Source organism: Cygnus atratus, chromosome 15 (assembly GCF_013377495.2).
Source record: "Cygnus atratus isolate AKBS03 ecotype Queensland, Australia chromosome 15, CAtr_DNAZoo_HiC_assembly, whole genome shotgun sequence".
Lineage (NCBI taxonomy): Eukaryota > Metazoa > Chordata > Aves > Anseriformes > Anatidae > Cygnus > Cygnus atratus.
The window spans coordinates 14,016,391-14,040,552 of NC_066376.1; the positions used below are offsets into that span (position 1 = coordinate 14,016,391).

The 24,162-nt window shown below is 42.4% G+C and overlaps 1 protein-coding gene across 1 annotated transcript; it reads left to right on the forward strand.

The window, feature by feature from the left end:
- Positions 1-5,764: 5,764 nt before the first annotated feature.
- On the forward strand, positions 5,765-23,385 carry TMEM114 (transmembrane protein 114). The gene is made up of 5 exons (XM_035549006.2): positions 5,765-5,967; positions 6,695-6,775; positions 16,724-16,861; positions 20,211-20,450; positions 23,173-23,385. The coding sequence occupies exons 1-4, from the start codon at positions 5,784-5,786 to the stop codon at positions 20,441-20,443; spliced, it is 636 nt and encodes a 211-aa protein (XP_035404899.2). The 5' UTR covers positions 5,765-5,783; the 3' UTR covers positions 20,444-20,450; positions 23,173-23,385.
- Positions 23,386-24,162: the final 777 nt, after the last annotated feature.

A 24,162-nucleotide genomic window follows, 5' to 3' on the forward strand; every position in this document is an offset into this window, starting at 1 on the left:
AGATCATTTTCAGATATCATTAGGCAGAAGTAGAGTGCCTAAACCAGGAGCTTTTCTTTCACATACTTGAGCTAACACTTTGTATGTTCAGAGCAATGGATTAACTGTCCTGTGTGCTTACAGTTACCAGCTGTCTGTTCAAAGAAAGGTATTTTTTTTTTGGCTTTAAGGACCTTAAAAAGGATGAGATGTGACTAATCTCTTTATTGAGTGTTTTGTACTGCCTGAAAAGAGAAAAGTATTTGGAAAATCTTGACTATGAAGCTTATCTAAACCAGCCTCTTGAGATTCTTTAGTTTAGTCTTTTTCATGGCATCACCAAGCATAAGCATGGATAACCAAAGCCTTCCCACGTTCCATATTCTCACACAGTGAAAACAGGAAGGCTTGAGACTCAAGTTCACCCCAGTCCAAAGGAAGATGCCTAAGCATGACGTGACTAAATTCAGAAGCACACAGGTTTTTTCTTTGTGAAACCACTGTGATATAAACTAACATGGCATAATGACAAAGAAGAAGGTTTTGAGCTGAATTCTGAGGCAGCATTTGATCAGTGACTGCAGAAGGCCTACAGTAGTCCTTTTTGTTGTTATTGGGGCTTCAGTAGGAAGGTTTGGTATAACTGTGTAATAATTTCAGTTCCTGTCAGTATGATATTCTATTTTGCCTAAAGATCAGTATTTTTCCATAGAACTGCAACTTCTTTTAGTGGTGTGACCTTGAATAGAGGATCAAAGGGGCTATAACTCTGGCAGATACATACAAGACAAACTTAAATTCTAGTTTGATAGATATTTCAGTTGACAAATTTCACAAAGAATTCCCAAGAGCTCCTATACATACGTATTGCTAGCACTTGCTGATAGTTACAAGGCTCACAGAAAACCCTCCTGTAGTGGGGTCTATTTCTAATGGCACAAGCAGCTCCTGCATGAAGCTTTTCACTTTATAGCACGTTCTGTCTCTGTACATGGTTAAGCATTAGAGCCTTAACTTTATAAAGAAAAACACATACCTTGATTTATGCCATTCAAAATTACTGCTTTTAATACTCTGCAGTCATCTCCTTTTCTGTATCAGAAAGCCAGATAATTGTATTTCTCCATTCTCCACAGCATGTTCTAGCAGTCTTTATCTAAAAGCAGAAATGTTATTAAAATGAGCCTTCCAAGGTATCCTCAGTAGCACACTTCTTCAAGGACCTAGCAGACCTATTGTCTTATGGCATCGTGCAAATAAAAGCATATATCCTGTCAGGATCAAAGTGCTACTCTCTGCAGTGGGAGTCCTTGACCAGCATAACTTGACTTCTGCCTTTACAGTGTACTTCCAACAAATAATTCCATAGTCACGCTTCTGGAAGACTTTAGTCTCATTTAAGTTTTTACCATGGAATTACAATTGAGGTACACACATTTGAAATTATATGCTTTTTTTGGAATGTTTTCTTGACCCAGGGCCTATGGGATACCTGAATCAGTAACTAGAAAGATGACGTTCTCCTCCTCTCCCCCCCCCCAAAAAAAAAGAGTTTAGAAACCTATATTCTTGCTTGGTAAGAGATCACTGTAGTGATACTATTATTCTACCTACATTTAGACATGGATGATGCTGTCTCTGCACAGACAGAAGATTCTTCTCTGGCAAACAGTAAGAAAAATGATAGGTGCTGCTACAGAATTTTTTGTTGCTGCAATTTTCAGAATAAAATTGCTAGAATCTGTTGCAGGTGAGATCACGGAATACAATCTGTGCAGCACTACAGTATTTTCAAGCAGATGAGGATGCCACGGTCAGCTGGCTCAGAATGAGTTACCTACCCTTCCTGTAACCTCAACAACTAGTTCTTCAACAGAACAATTTGCAGCAAGACTTGAAAAAAAATTAATTGGTTGCAATAATCTGTGCTGGGTACTTCAGCCATGTCCCTCATATAATTACCCTTTTAATTCAATACCACGTATCTACACTATGGGTTTCTTCGGCAGACCAGGTAATACTGAGTAGGAGCGAAGACGTTGCGATGTACACCCTGTATTCTCTTGTCAAAGACATAATTGACTAGCCAGCCCTCCTTTAAATTCACTGCAGGCTGAGGCTGTTCAAAAACTGAACATGTACAACTGCATGAAAAGATTAAATCAGAGAAGTAATGGTCAAACCTCAGATCAATCAGACAAAAGCTAGTAATTTCAAAGGACACTAACTCTAAAAATTGTAATACCATACATTGCCTTTTAGCTTTTCTCTTTTTAATGACAGAGGAAGTAATTGTGGTAACCTTTTAATAGCTTAAAACAAGAATAAATTTTAGAATCCAATAAGCTTTACTGGAATGCTGAATAATAAACTCTTTTTATATTAAATTCCTCAGCCAAGAAAAAAAAGACAGCAGACAAAATAGGACATTTCCTGGTGATGGCAGCAGTTACGAAGGCAACCCAACCATGAGAAAATAGTGACTTAAAACAGCTGCTGAACACTGACAAGAGAAATGTCTGCCAGGCTGGGAACCAGGCCTGGGAAGTCAGCCTTTGGCTTGGGAGGTGGGCCTGGGAAGCTGGGACATCCTGAGAACTGGAGACATCCTGCAGATACCATCGATAAGGGCAAAGCAAGAAACTGAGCAACAGCTTATTGTCTGAGAAAGGACGGATCAGTTTGGGAAAATACAATTTTTGCTTAAGAAAATGAAAGAAAATAAGAAATATCATCTACTAGCTGTCTCAGGAGGAAGATGGAAAGTAACAAGATCTGTTAGTCATCAGAAGTGGTGGTGTGCTGCACCCTCTCATGTCTCAATGAAATAAAAAGGGCCTGATTTTCACCCCAAGTGGAGCCTGTCCTTTGCTCTCTCCGAGGAACTGACCGTGTTGCACATCCTCTATTACTCTAGACAGTCCGAAGCTTTGCTGAACATCAGAGGGCTGACTCCTCTCTCTCACACTGACTCCCAACTCTTTGATGCTCTATGCAATGTGACGTGGTTCAGCTTCGAAGTTAGACTGTGAACGCTACTGTGGTCCCGTTTCTGGGCCCGCTTCTGGGGGTGGTCGGTCTCCTCTGAGACTGTTTTTTAAATCAGACCCTTTGAGGTCAGTATGACCTTGCCCCCCGCTTCTGGGGCCAGTCTGCTGCATTTGGTCCTGGTGAATATGTATATGAATACGTATATACATGTACGTAGCCTGTCACAAGCACAGTACCGAGAAGTATAACCTACTGCAAGTGTAGTCTTGATAACTATAACCTACCACAAGCATATTCACTGCTACAGTATTGGTAAGCTCGTAATCTTTAAGTCTATTCACTGCCATAGTATTATTGATGTTTGTTGAACCTCTAATATCAATGAGATTTGCTGCTATACATTACTGATTTTTACAACCTCTAATTGCATTTCTGCTCCCTCTAACGTGAACCCACAGCTGTGACCTCCGTACACCTGCAGGCCACGGAACCCTGTAGCTCATTACTCTGGGGCAAAGATTCTGAATGATGCCGGAGAAGTTGATATTACTTGTTTTGGTGGAATTACTTAGATTCATTGGTGCACATTTACGGCGTCTAGCTTTTACTTTTTTGCAGTCATGTGGGTAAACATCGTGAGAAACCCTCCCTCCCTCAGATTTTCATATAATTTACTGTAAGTATATCGAACATCTCTTTCACAAGTACAGAGTAGAGGAAATAAAATAAACATTAGGGAAAACTGAGGAATTTATCTTCTAAGAGCCTTTAAAAAAAAATAAAGGTTTTGATAAATACCCTAAAAAGTGATTATTGAACTTACATGGACAGTTTATATGGTTTGAAAAGATAAACACTGGACCTATGAGAGGAATGGCTCTTTTAAATCCAGATAGAATTTAAGTCCAGACAAAAGGTGGATGTTTTGCCGACAGCAAGCATGTTTATAATGGAATTAATAACATGCTGTTTCCTACTCAAAACACTCATACTCAGTAAACCATTTAGAAGTTCCAGAATGACTAGCCACAGGGTGCCAAATCAATGTCTCTGCCTTTCTTTCATTCACCCGTTTCCAGCATTAACACAATGAGTTAGCACAGCACTTCCTCAGCAGCTTTACCCCAAATAACTTATTGGACTTAGCTGTTAATCTATGAAAATAACTGGGCTGGGGCCTCTGCTGCACCACTACAATATAGATTCAGAGCATCTGGGAAGGAACTGCAATCTAGATGCGTTCTGCCCAATAAGGGCCCTGGGAATCCATGCTGAGGGTTTCAGAGCAGAACACACCCTGAATCCTTCAGCAGCATGTCATCTTGCAAGCAGAAAGGATAAGGTAGAAGTTACTTACAGAAGCTCTGGTATATTCAGGCCGGAGGACTGCTAATTTTGGTACATTGCACTCTATGGGCTATTAATTGACTGCAAATTTGGCAGCATTTTCTGAATGATCTCTGGTATTCTGCATAGCAGGTTGATGTCAGCAGATCTAATCAACAGCTAGTCTGTGTACACAAAGTTTATCACTCCTTTTCCACAAAGATAAGTACGCTCTGGGCTCTTACCCTATATTGAAAATCCTAGCATAACTTCAGGAATTTGTGTTATTTTTAGAGACCTCAGTAAATTGGAAACTATCTCTGGTGAAGCCAATCTGTACTACTGTCTTTTTCCTTTCATTATGAACCTTTCCTGGCAAACACACGAAGATATTTTGATGAACTGTACTTTTTTACTTTTCTGACTTTCTTCATCTTTCCTCAGCACAAGAATGACTGCCTAATCAGATTATGCTGATGTGGAAATTAAATCTCCTCATAGAGTTGACTTACTCTGGACATAAGCTTTTCTATTATCACAGTCTGGGCACAAAAGGATCAGGAGTTAGCAGGCTTCAGCTTTTGTTTACTGTAAACTGAATCTAGACAGATTCGACAAGGGCTTCCACATATCTTGATGACTAAAACAACTGATTTGTTTCTAAAAATAAGCATATAGCTAGAACTTTGTGGCACCAAAATTAGGAAAAGAACTGCCCAGGACACAGATGATCACTTTATAAAATACTCGATTTGCAGCTTGGACCTAAGTGGATTGCATGTTCCTGCCGTTTTACTCTGTAACACCCTTTGCCTTCCCTTGGTTTTAACTGGAGGGTGGCAATGGCTGATCATTACAATGGCGTGATGGTTTAAATACATGAATGGCTCTGATTTAGGTTTATGAGAAGAACGCTGATAAAACACCTGCTCAATACATGATGCTTGCGGGGCCAAGTAAATCTTTCAAGTAAACTGCAAATATAGTTGGAAGAAACAGACGAGCTTGAGGTCCCAACTAAGGCTTACATCCCAAAGCTCGTCTGTTTCTTCTTACTGGATCAATTAGTCTAACAAAACTTATTTTACCCTCCTCCATAAACCTCGTATGGCTTCTGTCACCCACCCTTCTCAATCACCAGGCCACGTGCGGCTTCTGTCCACCACCCTTCTCGATGTTACCCGGTGGTGACAGCTGCTCGGTTTGCAGATCTAGGCGGGCACCTTCCTGTATCACAAACACACCTCGGGGATGTACGAGACAGCCGGTCCGCAGGGCACAACCCGTTCGCGGGGCCGACGGTCGCTGCCCCGCGCCAACACGTGCGCGGCGGCTCCGCGCGGGAGCTGCCGGCACGGAGGGGGCGTGGCCAGGCGGGGGGCGTGGCCTCGGCGGGGGCGTGGCCCGGGCGGGAGGGGGGCGTGGCCAGGCGGGGCGCGGGGCGGGGCGGGGCGGGCTGCCCGCGGCTCCCCGCGCGGCGCGGCGCGATGCGGGGCGGGCTGGGCGCGCTGCCGCTGGTGCTGGCGCTGGCGGGGGCCTCGAGCTTCGTGCTGCTGGCCGTGGCCATGGCGACAGACTTCTGGTACATCATCGACGCCTCCCGCCTGGAGGCGGCCGGCAACGGCACGGCGGCGCTCAGCTCCCACTCGGGGCTCTGGCGGACCTGCCGGCGTGAGTGGGGCGGGGCCTAAGGGAGGGGGCGGGGCTTGAACGGAGGGGGCGGGGCGGCCGGAGGCCCCGCCCCACTCCCCCCAGCAGCCCCGGGGGGTGCCGGGGTTGGGGGGCTCCGGGTGGTGTCGTGGGGCTGCCCTCGGTTGGGTCGGGGGGGGTGAGCGGGGCCGAAGCGCGGCTGGGCTGCGAGCAGCCAAATATCGCCGGTATATGAACGGCGCCCACGGCACTGCGCGACAGGTGTCCCGGAGTAACGCAGCACGGACGGCGTCAGTGCTTGATGCACACCTGCAGATAACGCCAACACCAGTCCCGTCGCCGCAGCCCTGTCCAGCAGAAAGGCAGGCGACTGCCCTGTACGGGACCCCGATGGGCGTCTCGCAGGTCGGCACTGTAACGAAGGACCCCACGACCACGCGTGGATGTTACAGGATTTTACCCGTTTAGTTTCATTGGATGCCGGGCATGTTGCCTGTACCACTGGAGTTAATCTGGGGCTTGACTCCACCGTTAGGAACATGGAGTAACCGATGGGCATCGTAGACAAGAAGGACGTTACTTTGGTGCAGTACTGAAAATCCCCTCCTTTGCTTCCCTACTAGGAACAACTTGTTAAAGGAGATGATAACGTATTTATTATATGTACACACACACACAAAAGAAAGAGAATATATTGCTATATTTCATTTTTGTCCTTTGCTTTTTTCTTTTTCCCCTTCTTTATCAGTTAGGAACAAATGCTACCCTTTGATCAACCCCTTCTGGCATGGGAATGCAAACATCACCGACTCACACAGACAGCTTTTATGTGAGTAACTTTGTGTTATTTCTGTGCTTCCATCCACCCTTCCCTCCCTTCTGAGCCACTTACACGGTCCCGGTTCTGATTCGGAGGGGAGCTCTTCAGGCAGGTGCTTTGGCTGCTTCTGTGCCAGAACCGTCACTGCATGGCGTCCTTAAGTGCGACTTCTGTTGACAGAACCATTTATTTCAGGTCAAGTTCAGCTAATTTTTTCCAGGGAAGCGAGATGTTTCTGCCTGGCATGGCTCAGGAAGGTACCTGATTGCTTAAACTAAACGGCGAGAGTGTTCAAAATACCCCTCCCAAATAGTTCAATCCCTTAAGCAGACAGTTAAATTGCTGTTTAAGACAGATACTTATCTACCCTGTCATTGGGATCCGTTGCACTGAAAAAATAACGAGTGTGCAGGAACTTAAGAAAACAAACCAGTAACTAAAAGAAGTGTTCAAACTTGGGGAAGAACATCGTGTTCAAAAAGCTTGCCTGAAGTTTCTAATTACATACACTGGTATTCCTTGCCTTTAGATTCACTTGTCAGTATCAGAATGTTTTCAGACAGTCCATACTAAACATTTTCAAATGCTTTTGGGCTTCTCGTAAAAGATGAATTAGCTTATTTGCATCATCTTTAGCATGATTTTGTTCATACAAGAGCTTGTATGTGGGCTTCCTTTTATTTACCTCTCCTCTCTGACCCTATTTGTTTTCCCTGTGCAAGCAGAATGTATGCTTTTGTCCTGTGCCTTAAAGCTGTCGGTATTCTTTCCCCCAAATCCATCCATCTCCCCGAGCAGCCCTTCCGAGAGGCTCAGAGTGTCTTTAATCTCTTGGAGCAGCATCTCCAGACAGAGCTAAACATGGCAAAGAAAGGCTACGATGCTAACGCAGCTGTGCTGCAGCAGTGGCTGCGAAGTTAAAGTAGCAGCACAACCCCAGTGGGCTACTGAAACTGCAGGACAGACGTAGCAACAGGCTCAAGCCTACCAGCACAGGTTGTGTCTCTGTACTTCCCAATGTAAAGGTGCCATTCCTGTCATCTTCCTTGCTTAAGGCGCAGGACCTCAGCTGCTTGATGTTGGTGAAAACAGTGCAGGTAACTGAGAATGACTGTCTGCTGGGTCATGTAACCCTCTCGGGCTAATTTACCCCAAAGTAATATAATTTTTACTATTATTCAATAGTTCACTGAACCTAACCACACTGATCACATTTTAAGTGTGGGTACCTCAACTAGCAAGTTGGAGGTTGTCTAAAATTTTAGGACAAAATTACTAGCATTTCAAAAATTGTGTTCATATTTGCAAATGCTACATCTGTAATTCTTCTCAGACAAGGAAATTTTAGATTACAGCTCTTTGATGGAAGCTGAATTCTGCCAAAACAGAATGAAAGACTATTATGGAGCTTTTTTTGTTACAAAAATGATGTTGGCTTGGAAACAAAGGACATGTCTTTGGTAGTCACGAAGTGTAAGAAAATAATGAATGGGAAAAGAATGGGTTCATAACTGTGTTTACAGACTCTTCAAAGCCTCAGAGAAATTTTGTCTCACATCAAATACTATTCTTAGGTTCTTGGGCAAAGACCGCAGGCTGCAAAGACACTCGTGTATTTTATTATAAGCAGGTGTAGTCTGCCTAAAAATGAGGAGATAAGGAATTAAGGACACTTTAATTAGAAGAACCTATAAGGTTTAATTAGAATGTGCTACAGAGCGAACTTTTTGATATTTTAGATGGGCAGTTTCAGTGCAGTTAGGCTACAGACCACAGCAATAGCAGCTGTACTTCTAGGAACAACAGGTATTTCTAAGTGTCATCTAGGTTTGTTAAGTACTGAGCTTTGTATTTCTTCCTTAGGTATTTTCTCACGGTGGTCGCTGAATCATATTTAGGCAGATCAGTGCTAACCTTCACCTACAATAAATTTTAACTAGAATTTCAGAGGACAATTCCCACATTCTTGATTCCAGTGTAGTTAAGGTAATTTCTTCATGTGTTGCTACAAAGGGCAAACAGGCTAACTACACAGCTTTAAATGTATTTTTTTCCTTTGCGTGCCTGTGCAGGTGTCAGCATGAGTCACATTCACACAGAATTAGTCTCATCCTGTCTAGCTGTACACCTGTATCTCTCCCTGTTTGACTGGCAGACTGCATTTCAGGAGCTCTGGTAACATCAGGCACATTTCTTGCCTTTTATTCCTAAAAATCTTTAAAGGGCTGTCTCTTAGTGCGGGCACTTAATTCACACATCAGGAATCCCATTCTGCTTTCTTCAGTGTTCCCGTGCTCTTCCTGGCACATCTTAACTAGACACAAGAGCCAAAAAAGACGAGAGAAGGTGTGTGCCTGCGCACAGAGAGCTGAGTCTAAGTGGCAGCCGACGTGCTGGTCACTGCCGGAAGACAAATCCTTCGTTAGAGAATGAAAAGCCTGCACGTTGCCTCCCTCCACATTTCCAATCTCTCCCCTATTCATTCCCAGCAGTTTCCTTTTAGGCTTACTGCATGCTTCAGATGGAGCTCCTGACAAATTAGAACAATTGGGCGTACAAATTAAAGCTCTGTGCTACCAGCAGCATCACTCAGGCAGTCAGCCTCGGTCTTGTTAACCCCGTGAGTATGATGGATTTTCACACCACTAGAGCACCCCCGAGCAATTTCTCTAACAGATTAGACACAAGCGTGCCTTCTGCTGGACATTAACCTTCCACTGCTTTTCCTACCACTCCCTCCAGCTGAACATATGACATACACCCCCTCTCCCCCAAACCTACAATGTATAAAATGTTTTCTCACTACAGATTACATTCTGGGATGATTCTGTATTTGTTTAAAACATCAGCCACCATCTAAAGAAAGATATGACTTGACTACCTACCAGGAGCTTTTCTGAATTTTCTGCATTTATAGAATGCCTTTTAGCTGGAGGTGTTTATTTTCCTCTGCTCCATACAGGACTTTATGAAATACCACGAAAAGGTATCTTTCTGAGGGAAATTCCTCTATGCTTTCATAACATAAAATTAACGTTATTTCTTTTTTCTGGATCTGCTCTGCTAATTTGGTGTAATGGAAGCCCATCAATTTTGTACAGAAACTGAAAAACCTCTTTATTGCATTTCTGGGCACGTCTTTGTAACACGGATTTTTCACAACAGCAGCCCACGCTGCAGCAGGTTCTGCATGTCTGAAAGACCTGAACCGTGCCTGTGTTTAGCAGAACTGCTCAAATCTACCTAGTACTTTCCCTCTGCAAAAGATGCCTGAGGATGACTGTTACCCCATCCCAGATGTCAGAGGTAATCCCTTCAGCAAAACCTGAAAGAAGCCAAAGATTCCACTGTTACCAGCTGGTAACATTCAAAATCACATCTCAGACGTTGAGGATCAGATACAGAGAGAGGGAAATGCGTGTATGGAAGAAGTGGCAGGATTTAATCAACTGAAAAGTTTTCCCCAAGAGTTGCTGTAAAATCATTTTATCAAAAAAAAAAAAAAAAGGAAGAGAAAAAAAAGCTTTCAGTGGGAAAAGGTTTCTCTTGGGAGTTTTTATAATACAACTATTTTTAACTTACCAAACTCGGTATTGTTAATTAAATAGTAATTACCAGTATAGATTTAAATAAAGGTGCACCAGTGTAATCTGAGCAAAATGGACAATTTTGTAAATATATATTTTTTTAAATCAGAATTGATCAGTACTCCAGGCTAGGTTTGAGTACTTCTTGTAGGACAGATTAGCTGTCAAAAGAAAAACAGTAGTGTGTCAGCTAGGTACTAAGGTGTCTCGGCAAGACCCTTCTATGAACTTGACTTTTTGGAAGATGGTGAAACCTGTTCCTATGTGTCTCAGTTGTGGTTGGAGAGTGACCCCTGCCTGGTAGCATACAAATTACTTCCAGCTACATTCTGAACTACATGCAATACGATTTGCTGATCCTAGAAAGCTGTCGCAAAGGTTTTTCCAAAGCATGGTGGAATTTGTTAAATCGTGGAGATTTCTGTGTGTTGACTCCCCCCGCCTTGTCGAAAACCAAAATGTCACAAAACCTTTCTTTCCTTTTTTTTTTTTGGCACGTCAAAGCAATATCCATAATGTGTTACTTGGCCAAAACTTAAAACAGGCCATTTTGGTCCAAAGATGGAAGCAGATGCAAAATTACCAAATGCTTAATTCCTCTTAAGATTTCTTAACTTTGCACCCGTAGCTGGTGTTGGGGCCCATTTACACAGCAGAGCTGGGGCTAGTGGTACAAAAATAATGCGACAGGAACTACTGTTGGCTACTGATGGCGACCTGGTTTGCCCCTTTATTTAGTGCTCTTTTCTTCCTGAGCCATCTTGGGATGATCAGTTCATGTCTGTGGTTTCCACAACTGAAAGAAATGCTTGTAAAACCAAGACGGGAGTGTGCAGCTGCCCATCCACAACTGCTGGAATTATTCTCCCCAGTGTATTATTATTATTTTTTTAAGTCATTAATTTACTTGGACCCATGAGGCTGCAGACAAGTTAGTGCTTCCTGCAGGGAACTGGCGCTTCCTGGAGGGAAACAAGCTCCGCAGTAGAGGCAGTTCCTAAATACCTCTGTTGTAATGTGGCAGCTGCCTCAGTTTCTTCCTCAACAGAATTAGTTTAATAAGACTGGATTTCCCCACAGCATGCAGACCCTGTAACGGTCACTAACCAGCTGCTTTCACTCTTCCCCCCCCTCTTAATAGTTCTGCTTCATTTTTACTGAGTTAAATGATTGTACTCATGCTGCTGTCCCAGAATGACTATTTGTTTGGCTGCCATTGCATATTACCTGGGGAATTTACAGTTCTCCGCAATTTTTCTCTTTGGTTTCAACATATCAAAAAGAACAGCTACGGTTGGACTATCCATTAAGAGCCAGTGCAGGGGCCACGTGAAATAAGTCCCAAGTGAAGTACACAGAATTTCTGTCTTCATTGATATGGTAGATGTATACCCAAACAGATCGTTGTTTCTGAGCACCAGTGCAGTGGTCCTTCAGAGGGGCTCCAGTCCTTACAGTAGATATTAAATACATACAGAAATCTGAAATAACAGAGAGTGACAACTTCAGATGAATGTCCTTATTTTCATACATCATTGCTATCATAGCAATAGAATTTGAACCGTGTTGCACTGCTTATGTTTACTGTTCCATCCATTGAAGCTTCCCATCGGATCAGCATCGTTATATTTCTCCTGTCTTCACTTTGTCTTCCAGTTCAGCTCAAAGATTTGTTAGCAGAGAAGAGCACAGAGCTGACACCGCTAACCTAAAGTCCAGAGGCCAGCTAATTATCCTGGGCCACCCTAATCCTGTCAGCCCTCCTCCACCACCACCTTTTCTCTGCTGAACAGGGGGGAATCCAGGCCCTCGTGTCGCTGGGATTCTAGCCCAGAAGCCTCACATCCAGCCACAGACAGCAGTTCTTTTCTATTGCTTGTTTCTTTAGGTCATTTTCTTCCTTCCTTCCGAGCAGGTCAGGCTTTCTGAGTGCACCACTTCATCCCCCCGCCAAACCTTTCCAAGGCAGCCCTGCTGGCTGTTACTCCTGCCAGCATTCTGCTTGAGCTGCAAGCTTCTGTGCAGCTTCTTCTGAGGGGCTGCTTAGTTACTGCTGGGGAAGACAAACAGGTCCCTAATTAGGCTCTTCTGAGCTGCTGCCATTCGGATTATTTCTGATGAGATGACTGTTGCAGATTTCTAGAGGCTTCTTGCTATATTATAAGCTGTGCAAACAAATCCAAAGTTAGTTTGCAGCAACAAAGCTCCAGCAGGTTAACAGGAGACTATTAACAAAGCCGCTAGACCTGCCAGTGGTTAGCGCCGATACCATTCAGTTCCTGTACCTCGTTCCAGAGATACCTGTTACAAACTGCTCATTGCCAACTGTGTTGGATGGTAATTTAGAAATGTCTGCCAAGCTCACAGATCTGGACGCATGCTGCGTGTGGATGGCACTCTTAGAGACATTTGGTCACAGCTCGAGTAAAACAGCTTTGGCTAGCTGATGTAAAACCGCACGAAGACACAGCAAGCAAAGTACTTTTTATATGTTAGTTTGTTTCAGCACTGGATCTCCTGGGCTAGACTGACAGGGAACTCGGGCATTAGTGAGAAATCAATGTGGGAAACAGCTCTGCTTTATGGGGAAGTGCACGTACCTGTTGTTGGGCAAAATGCTTGTTTTTTCAATACTGATCTTATCAAACTAAAGACAGTTATATGCATAATACATAACAGAAATGTGTATTTCAACACAACCTAAAAAGAAAAGTTTGCAAAATTCGTGTTTGAACTTCTCTCCAAGTAATTATTGAAGGCAGAAATACAGTAAAGATATTTTAAGTCATGTCCTTCTATAAACTAATTCTGTCCCTCTAATCAAGGCATATAATGGCATAATATCATATGCCAGACGGCATGAATTCAAATTCCTGAGTGGTTTCCATGGCAGCATCTTAGAATAAGTTTTCCAGGCAGTTGCAGATTGCATAGAAGGAGCACGAATGGGTATTAGGTATTGAACTAGAACACTCAAGGTGATAAAAGTCCTGTTTAGCCAAATGCAGCCCATTAAATATTTGATTTTAAAACAGCCGCAGGTGATTCATGAGAAACAATGATCCCAGCTATATGTAGGAAAAGGCTCTGTTGAGTGGGATGTGTGGGTTTCACCTGATATATCCCTAAAACATACATACCTTCACTGCAGAGGGCCTAAAAATCAGTTATTCTGTTGTTGCATGCAGTTGTCACAGATCACTAATGTAGTTTATGACACTCCCCAGGATAACACTCCGGGGTATGGATTTGTTCTCCCTTTGGTTCAAAAGAAAAGATGACACTCGGGACCTGATTACCCGCACTTGTCCTAGCTAAGGTTACAGTCCCAGCTGCAGAAGCTGAAATCACACCATGGAAAGGAAAGTCAAAAAACGAGCAACTGTCAGCACTTCTGTCCTGAGGAGTGGTTTGGTAGCAGCAGCTTTGACTAGTGAGGGAAATGACAAAGCACTGGCCCTGTGGTGAGCTTGTTTACATGACTACCCTCCCACCAAAGCCAGGCCTGGGGACAGTTGCACCATTCATACTTTTTAATGTTAATTGCATCAGCTTTCATCCCTCCAACCCCTCTCACCTCTTACCCACAAGACTAGTATTACTAAAGCTAAGAGGACACATGGATATCAGAAAGGTGGAGGATCAAAATCAGGGCTAATACCCTCAGGAAGCACAACCAGGGCAGAAGACTAGCCTGTTCCTGCTGCCTCTGTAGAAAATGAGAACTAAATTGTGTACCAAATCTCTGTTCTGTCATGTCACATTGCATCGTGTCCCTGACAACCACTTCTGACTATGTAAAACTCCTGGGCCAAGTTCTGTGCCTATTCCTCCTTTTGCCAACAGCTTTGACATACTGATTTATACACAGTGAGCTGAACGCTGATTTGAGCCTTAGCACCTGGGAACTCCTGCAGGTTTGTGTTTCCCAGTCATCAACATCAGCCATGGGCCAGTTTTGCTGAAGGAAAGCCCAGGCAGTATCCCCAGATTTAGAAGCAAGGAGAGAAAGTGCTCCCTTCCACGCGGAATGCTGAATTCCTGCTTCCTGGACGTCAACTGATACGGACACAGGCCTATGTCTGGCTCATTTAATACAAGAAACTAATTCCACCATAAATGAAAGGAAATGGAGGAGCAAAAGGGTGACCTCCCAAAACTTTGTCATGTGCAACATTTTTCCTTGGGAGCATGTCATGTACTACACAAAATGACTAATTATGTCTTGAGACCACATTCCACTCCAGTGAAGAAATGAAGCGTCTGCCCTGTTCCCATGCTGGCTCTTCCTAGCCTTCCAAGGTCTCCCTGAGCGTAACTCGGGGTCTCCAGAACACCAGAGTAACCAGAACTCGCATCATGCTTTCCAAAGAGAATCCAAGCTTTCTAGTAGGTCACAATATTTCATTGCCAGTTCATTGCAAAACTGAATGCTATCTTTCTTGCTTTCATTATAGTTTTATTTCTGGCTTCCGTCAATCCATCTTTTCTTTTATCTCTAGTGCTTGGTGCATCTTCTAGCTGAGGCAGTTTGCTCTTTTTTCATTACATTTGCTTGAGATTTTTCCTTCTCTCCACTCATCAGGTCCAATGAATGTCCAAGCTACAACAAATAATGAACAAAACTACCAGGACTCTTTCTTATATAAAACAACAACAACCACCAACCAACCAACAACAACAAAAAACCTTGCTATGTTTGATCAGAATACACTAGTACTTTGCCTCAAGATGTTTCGTTAGCTCACGGGGAATATTTGAGAGGATTCTTCAACCATTAAGAGCTAAACAGCTAAGTCCGTGACACATTACAAGGCACCATCAAGATGGCTGAAAGAGCAGCTTTGTTCTAGAACTGAACCAAGTTACATTTTTAATTAGCCTTAGAGCAGATTCAGTTTTAATTTACACAGACATTCTCCAACTCGCTTCAATGACTTTACAGTAGTACAAATGAGGAATAAGACGAATAAGTTACTCCCATTCATAAATTTTCTGAGAGTAAATTTTCAGAGTGAAGCTGAAGAGCAATTTGCAGATTTTTCTTCTTTATACAGAAGGTAATGAGGAACAAATACCTATATTAATGAGGTAATAACAAATCTTTACCTAATTATCAAAGTCAAGTGGGTGTTGCAGTACCCAGCATCACTCATGAGTCACAGCTCGAAAGAAACAGACTGAACTAACGAATTGAAAGAACAAGCACAGAAGCAACACAAGTTGATCCCTGACTGTGTGTAATCATTACAATTATACTGAAGAGGATAAGCTGGATTCTTACCCAGTGACAAGTGGTGTACCTCCACTTAAGCAGGAGTTACAGACACTTAAAAAAAATGATCTGATCATACACAAACTCCAATCTTCTGACTCATTTTCCTTGGGAACTAGCTAATGTTGTATTATTATTTATCTGTGAAATTAAGTAAGTCACTGAAGCCCAGAACCCCTCAGAAAATGGAATGTAAGTTTCCTTTCTCAGTAACTCTTCTCTCTTCAGGTATAAAGTAAGTGGATGCTAGAAACTGGATTTACTTGATTTTTTGTTACTATTCTAGGAAAGGTAGGGTTAAACACTGAATAGATTGCATGAGAGAGAATGAGACAAAGATGGTTTATGATGGAAAAACAGCATGATATGAAAAATACATAGCAACCCTCTGTTTACACAGCTATTAAAATGTTATAGGGATCAATAAGGACTAATGTAAAACATTTAGCATAGGAGGAAGCAACCAGCAGAGGCTAATGTCCTTAGTGAAGCTGCTGTAGAAAACAATGACAGACACAGAATGAGAGCTGGGTAGGGAAATTTGCCTCTACTTCTTGTTCTGCTGCAACAGAGGAAAAGGTCAACAGTTCGGTAGATCAGTTCAGCAGAGGGCATGACAGAAAAGAAAGCGTTTAAACAAAGCATCTGCTAGACTTCACCACCCAAACAGAACAATGCCACTCACTATGATAGGTATGATTTAGATAACCTGACTGCTTTTTATTAAGGTTGCTAGTGACTACCAGATGCAATGCATCACCTGCTAGCCAGCTAGGCTTAATACCTGGGAACAGATTTATTGCTTAAACATGTCCACATAGACGTATCCTTTATCGTCACGGTCTCTGAAGCACAGTCTGTAAAGGGCTCCCTCTGAATGATGCCTTTTTCTCCGTATCATGTATTTGTCCTGCCTACTTAAACTGAGAACCCCAGAGATAGTTCAGCTCCTTGTTTGTGCTGCACAGAAGGCGGCTTTGATCCTGATTAGGGGCACTGCTCTCAATAATGATTGATTATAAGTTATTAATTATTAATTATCCAGTGACACCACAGTAAAACATTATAATACTAACATTCTTCATTTTTCTTCAGACATGCATGGGACGTTTGTCATCCTGATGCCCCTCAGCCTGATATTGATGATTTTTGGAGGAATGACTGGATTCATCAGTATTCTTGCCAGGGCCTACCTACTGCTTCTAATGACGGGTCTGCTTTTTCTTTTTGGAGGTACTATATCAAACTCCTGGCTTAATGCTTTTAGATAATAAGAGATTATATCTGGGAAACATCACTTTACCTTCCAGCAAAAAAGGTGAAGCAAGACTTTGCTTTTGGAATAATGCTGCTGCTCATTCACTTGGTGTCTGTGCAGCTCCTGACAGGGCTCTGGAGTAGAAAAGCTGCCCCACGCAGCCAGGAGTGGCTGTGATCACACACAACCATACATCTGTGTGGAGCGAGTCACACCTTGAACACGACTGCTCTGTCCATTAACACAAAAGATTAAATACCTTCGCAGCACAGCGCTCAGACTCTTCACAGGTGAGGTCTGAAATCTGAAGTTATGGAGACGTGATTTTGGTATTAGTAGAGCACACGGTTGGATAGCCTGGCACACACCTTACACCTATAAGCTTAAATGACATATTTTCAAAGGAGTTTGAATAGAGTTCCTGAAGAGGGTCTTGCTTGGTATTCCTGGGTTGGCTTTACTGCTAGTTCTGAGCTGGAGTGTTGTCTCCAAACTGTTGGGGCACAAAGCCTTCAGCTCGTTGCACCACCCCAGCACAGCCTGCCACAGGCAGCTTCAGGTCACAGCAGCAGGTTCTAGGACTTCAGTGGCTTGTAAGAAGGCCAAACACCATACAGGGAAGGTGCTGAGGGTTATTTGCCCATCAGTCACATGCTCACAGTGTAACGCTGACTGAAGAGGTTTGTGCTCCTCAAGGAAGGTGCTGTAGGGAGCACGTCACAGAAGAATTTTCCGATTCGTCACAATCGCCAATTGTACAGCATATTGTTTGAAAAATCTGATGATTTTATATATATTTCATTATTTTTGCTCTATAGTAACACCAGAGTTCCTCTTTAATCCTCATGGACCAGGGCTGTGTCTGCACCAGCGCAGAGCTAGGTTCTGATCCCCAGACCAAATGTGAGTGAAACCAAAGTCTGCCTCGGCCCGCCTTAGGCCGACAAGGATCCTGAACAGCGCTGCTCATTGAAGTCACCCATAAATAAACCCCTTCCTCCTTTCCTTTTGGTAGCTGGACTGAGAACAGCAGCACTGTTCACATAGAAGATAAGCGCAATTACTGCACTCCACTCAAAATCCACTGAAATGCACCCAAACACTGCTGCCACCTGAACCGCCTGTTTGTTACTCACCTGTTCCTGGCCCTTCTGCCCATGTCTTCATGTGGTAGTGGCCTGGTTACCAACTTTTTTACAACCAGGCTTTTGCAGGGGATGGAAGCTCCATTGTTTTTATTGCCCCTGTTCAGATTACTAAACTGAAATTCCATGTTTTGAAATTCTTACGGAAGGAACCCCCAAAGAGTTGTGTTAGTTGGTGTAACATTTCAATTTGAAGCTAGTGAAATTCTTTTAAGTTTTGTGGGGTTCATTTCATCATTATTTTTGCTGTAACCACAACCTCTGCATTTTAAAAAGTCATTTATGAATTGAAACAAAAAACATTCTGTCAAAGTAGGATAACTGGGTTTAAATTCACCTCTGTTTTCCTCCCCCAAAGATATATTCAGTAGTGTTTCATAAGGTACTTGAAACAGAAATTTTCTCCCACAGAAAAGGGGATTGTCAGTATTGGTCCACATCACCTGTTCCTATAGTCCTGTTTTTAAGAGAGTGAGAAGAGATTGTTGGAAGGAAATGTGCTGCTGTCTTGAAGTCTTGATTGACCTTTTTAGTCTGAAGTGCTCTTAGAAAGACCAGCCACCCCCCATTATGCTTTTCTTCTGAAAAACAAAACAAAACAAAAAAACAAGAAAAACAACCCTGTAAGTCCTATTTTCTTAGAACATCAGAAAGCTGAACTCACTAAAAAGGCTTAGGCTATTTGAAAACTACCCTAAATAGTAAGATGAAATACCCTACCTACTACCCTAAATAGAAAGATGAAAAGCCGTGAAGTGCAAAACGTGATTATCCCGTTGAAGAGTGGAGTACTGTGCCTTTCTAAGACACACGGGGTTGCAGAGAGGGAAAGGAAACACAAAGACATTATTGGGGAAGGGTGGCTACAATTTGTTCTGAACCTGCAGCTAATGCTGTTTCCGAGGACAGCGTGTACAGACTTTGACATGAGACCAGACCCTCCTACTCAGGCAGTACTGTTTGGCTGTTTCAGCTACACTGAGGCTTGATGTGTGTAACAGGTCGATGCAATATTCCAGTTCATGAAGCTTGATACTGATTAGATAGTTCTGTCCTGCCAGAAGGAAGTAGTTTAGGTTGTAGTTCTAGAAACGTGATTATTTTGGAAAATAGCAGAACTGATATGTTCCACATCCCAAGACATGCTGTTTGGTTCCATTTTTTTTTTTTTTTTTAAATGCAGTTACACTTGAGGGGGAACACAACTCGACAAACTTTAAAATTTCAATGAAGCAGTCACTATTTCCATTTCAGCTCACAAAAAGTATAGAGAAGTGATTTTTTTTCCCCTTGCAGAGGCCTAGAACAAGGCACAGACATAAAAGCATGGCTAAAATCAAGAATATGAGTATGAATTTTGACTGTTGGATAACCCAATTATCTTGTCTTAGTCTGCCTCTACTAAAACTTGTCTTTCTGGCAAAAATATAATCACATCTAGACTTACACTGTGATAAAAGCCCAACCGAATTTTTTATCCCTCAGAATCAGATAAGACACCATCTTTTCCAACGAATGTTCCAGTGACTCCTACTTCCCCTAGACCACAGTCCTCAGATTCTGGGCCTTCCTCTGTCTTCTTTCTTGCCACTGAATGAAGTCTGAAGTCTGTACATGTCCTTTGAGTGAACAGATGATAGGCCCAGGATGTAGCACAGGCTTGTGCTAGATGTACAGTTCCCCAAGTTTGCTAGTTTCTGTACAATCCTTTCATTCTGAAAACATCTGGCTTCTTGTTTGAGAGTCAACATTCAAAACCATCCTAAATTCAGGTCAGTGACCTGAAATGCAAGAACCTCTTGCCATGGGCTTTCTTGCATAAACAACTGTACATGATGCACAGCAATGAGAAATTTGGATGTGTTATAACATACAATGAAGACAGAGATGCACAAGGTACCCGTAAAAGACATGACTAGATTTCTATTGCAGAAGGCTTGTTGCTACGCATTTTGATTCAGTATTGAACATGAGAAACTCAATATATAGAAAAATAAAACTTTTTCTCTCACTCTTCCCTAAAAAACAGCCTTGACGCAACTGGGGAGGTAGACAGAGGCTAAGTGGTAATCTGGCCTAGGTAGGTAGGAAGGAATGGCAAGGAATCCCTAAGAGGAGCGCAAGTATTTTTACTTTCTGCAGTGGATCCTGATTAACTGAATGTGTTTTTCTTTCCCAGCTCTTGTTACGCTTACAGGGATCTGTGTCTACATTGCATATTCAGCTGCTGCCTTTGAAGAAGCTGTCTGCCTCCTGAGGAGTAAGGATGTCCTGGTAGAAATCGACATCAGGTTTGGCTGGTCTCTGGCCCTAGTATGGATCTCGTTTGTCGCAGAAGTGCTCACTGGGGCTGTGTTTCTCCTGGCAGCGAGAGTCGTGGGCCTGAAACGGCGGTGTGAACAGGCGCTTTGAACAGCAGGTATCATTGCAACAACAGAACCCTGCAGAGCCTAGAAGTGTGGATTGCTCGGTCTGTGTGGTCACTAGGGGTAATAAAATTGGCAAGGCTGTGACTAAATATCTTGCCAGCTGCCATAAACTCTCCTCAAAATTATCTACAAAATACAAAAATTCTGATAAATCAGTAACACATTTTTAGTGTTGTCAATAAGGAAACCTCTGTAGCTTTAGAAGAAAGTACGCTGCATTGTTAGTGTTTTTAAAATAATTTCATCTGGTAGCTCATATGACATCAACATTCATTGCTTAGAACAAGACAAATTTCTGGTTTTCTGTTCTCTTTCTGCTTCCCCATCTGTTGTCCCTCAGAGTACCCTGCAGGCCAGCCTGCACGGTCCACTTAGCTTCTGGTTTCTCTTCTGAGACTCCTAATGGGTATGTCCAGAATTCCAGGCACATTGGCAGCCTCTACCATATACAAAATATGATGTCTATATACCTGAAGCCAGGCAGAGAGTGTGGGGGCTAAGTATCCTCTATTCATACTGCACACTCCATACAGCTTTGTTGCACAAAGTAAAATCAAAAGTAAAGGTCCAGAATAAGAATTTCAGAGAATCTGGAGAAATTCAGTGATAATCTCCAACACCATGGCATGGCTTGGATATCTAGTCTAGTGTCCACCTCCCATATTTATAGGATCTTTCTTTTCCCTAGCATTTCCCCAGAGAGGCCCTCCTCACTCCTCTACCACAATCACACTAGTGCTGTGACAACACACAAAAATGATCATTTGGGAGATCAGAGAACCCCAGAAGCCCACTCTATGTCAGCTATGTCTAATGACTAAGGAGAAACACAGCATCATGCTCTCTTTTTAAAAATCATTACTCTTACAGTAAAAATCCCCCAATGCTTGTGGCATAATGCCACTGGATAACCCTGGGGGAAAGGGGCCACTGGAACAGAAAGTCCTAACAACTCCAGCCTTTAATAAATAGTTAAATGGAAGACAGCAGTATAAAAGTGATGCTGGGTGGACATTCAGGCTTTGACACTTGCCAGGCAGGAAGCTCCATGTCATCCTCACATTCTTTGAAGTGTGGAAAAGATTGATTAGGGTTAGTATAGGAATAATACGTGAGAATAATTGTTGTAGAAATGGTTTAGTGGTGGGACTCTGTAAGTCAGGTTGACAGTTGGACTTGATGATCTTGAAGGTCTTTTCCAACTTAAATGATTCTATGATTTTCTAAAAATGAGCTTTGGTGCTGTGAAGAAATGAAAGGATGTAAGGCCTAGATACTGTGAATGACTCAATACTCATTATCCTCCAGACAGTCCTGACTATGGCCGCAAAGTTCTCAAGGGCAATATAACAGTGTGTGTACTACTCTCAGAGAAAGCTACAGCTGCTTTTCTGGATGTTTTAATTAACTACTGCAGCCAGCCCCAATCTATCAGATGCTTCAGGCTACATACTTACCCCCTTCAGCTCATTACAAGCTGCTTTTCCAATTCTGTAACACAGAAGACATATCTGATACATTTCCCAATTTTTACTTTGCAAATTTGATGCTTCTTTCTCATGAAAACACTAACATGCTTTGTGCTACAGTATGTTTAACCTGTGCCCAAAACTGCTGAGTAAAACTGAGCACACAGGATGCCTGAATTTTATCTGAAGTGCCAAGCAATCTAGTTTTCATTTATTTTACCTCTGGGCAATTGCACTTAAGTGAAAATTTACTTTCATGCCCTCTGAAGTTATTCGGGAAATTTTCCCTGACTGCTGTGGCCTGGCATAAAGACCTGAAAGTGTAAAACGGCTCCGCTGCCTTTCTGTTATGTTACAGACAACTTCAGCATATTACAACAGCTCAAGACCGTGACTCAGGGGTTGTGTCAGGAAGGCACGCTGTCATTGGGCAAGTCCCTTGTGCTTCCTCTAGTAGCACAAAGGGCATCATCTACCTACCTCTGTTAAACATCAGAACAACTTTATTGTCTTTTTTTAAAGATTGCACATTTACTGAGCTCAGCTCTGATCTTAGTCCCACAGTACCAAGCACTTCACGAAAAACAGCAGCAGTGAGCTTCGCAGATAAAAGGAAAGGAAAACATTACTACGCTGCTGTGAATAGGGAACTGAGGCACAAACACTGCCCACGCTCAAGCAGAACCAGAGGTTTCCAAATCCCAGCCTAAGACCTCGGGTGGCAGACATGCCATCAGAATGAAGTCAGATTAGAAGTCCTGAACAGAGCGAGCAGTAGAAGTCCTGTTAATAGCCAGTATAATTTGTAATTCTCAGTTGCTCCCACGTGGGTTTTCACATATTTTCCACGTTGTCTTGCATTGGGACAGTGTAATGGAGTCACTTGACAAGTTAAAGCATACCAAATCAGCGCTATAAGGAGGATAAGAAAAAATCCTTTGTAGCCAAAATTCCACGAGAATTGCTCTTTAAGTGAATTATGTAAAATGTAATACTTCTATATTTTGGTGCTGGTGAAGTTATTTAACATAGTACAATTTGTATGATGTTAGTCAGACGTTACAGTAAGCTGTAATAGTAACACACCATCTGAGTTATTTTTCAATGTTTATTACAGACGTTATATAACAGTGGTTTTGAATGGTGTAAAATTAAATAAAATGACAACCCAGAGCTGGGAATTATTTATAAAGACATGGAATAACTAAGATGTATATATATTTTTCTTTAACTTTTTCTGCAGATCTATTCTACAGTTTATATGATGCTTTTGAAGTACCTGTGTCACATGTGGTAGGTATTTATAAGATACTTACGCAGCTACAATATACAGTACTCAAGTGATCAAACCTAATTAGAAAGCCAGTGAATCTGTTATTGAATTAGAGCAATTCACATTTCCATGGCTTTCCTGAATTTCTCATTCTGACTTCCTGCAATATCTGGCACAATGGTAATAAAGAGTAATTTTGGCTCCTCAATATTTGTATAGCCCCTGATTTATTTTTTTTGAAATTCCTTCTGAATACAAAGAAAAAGATTGTTTTGAACAGTCAACAGAACTAGACAGAAACAATAGAAAATAGCTTTAAACAGTTTGAAGTATTATACTAGAAAGAGAAAACATCCTGGAAAAGACTTCATGTAATTCAATCCAAGTGATCTTATCAGCCTCCTACTTATAATGAAACTAATATTTACATGATACCCAGTTCTTTGCTATATTTTTCCAAAATGCACTACTGAAACGAAGAGACTTGACTGTTCCCAGTACCTCCTGGTGAATTGCAAACTCATAGGTAATTGGCCACATTTAAAGTGAAGAAAAATAAACATTATACTGAGCAGAGCAGTAATTTGAACTGATAGAGTGCACAGGGCTACTGGCCAATGCTAGCCACTCACTTAAAGGCTCCCTCAAAGGATGGCAGATTAGGATAGGAAAGGTCACAGAAATCCATGGGGGTGGAAAAACTTAAGATCTGTAAGAGCTTTAATGCCGGTGAATATAACGTAGACATGCAACCACAGGGAGCCTGGGTCTGTTCCTGAGCTGGGTGCTGTAGAGCAGCATTTCTACTTCAGAAATCTTGATTTCCTTTTTCTCTGCTTCAGTTTACAAATTTCTCAGAGTGAACTAGTTTCCCAAGATATACCAGTAAAAACACGTCTCCTATTAACAGACGAAGTTGCCTCAACTCTCCCTGGAACTGGCATAACCATGCTCCAGTCT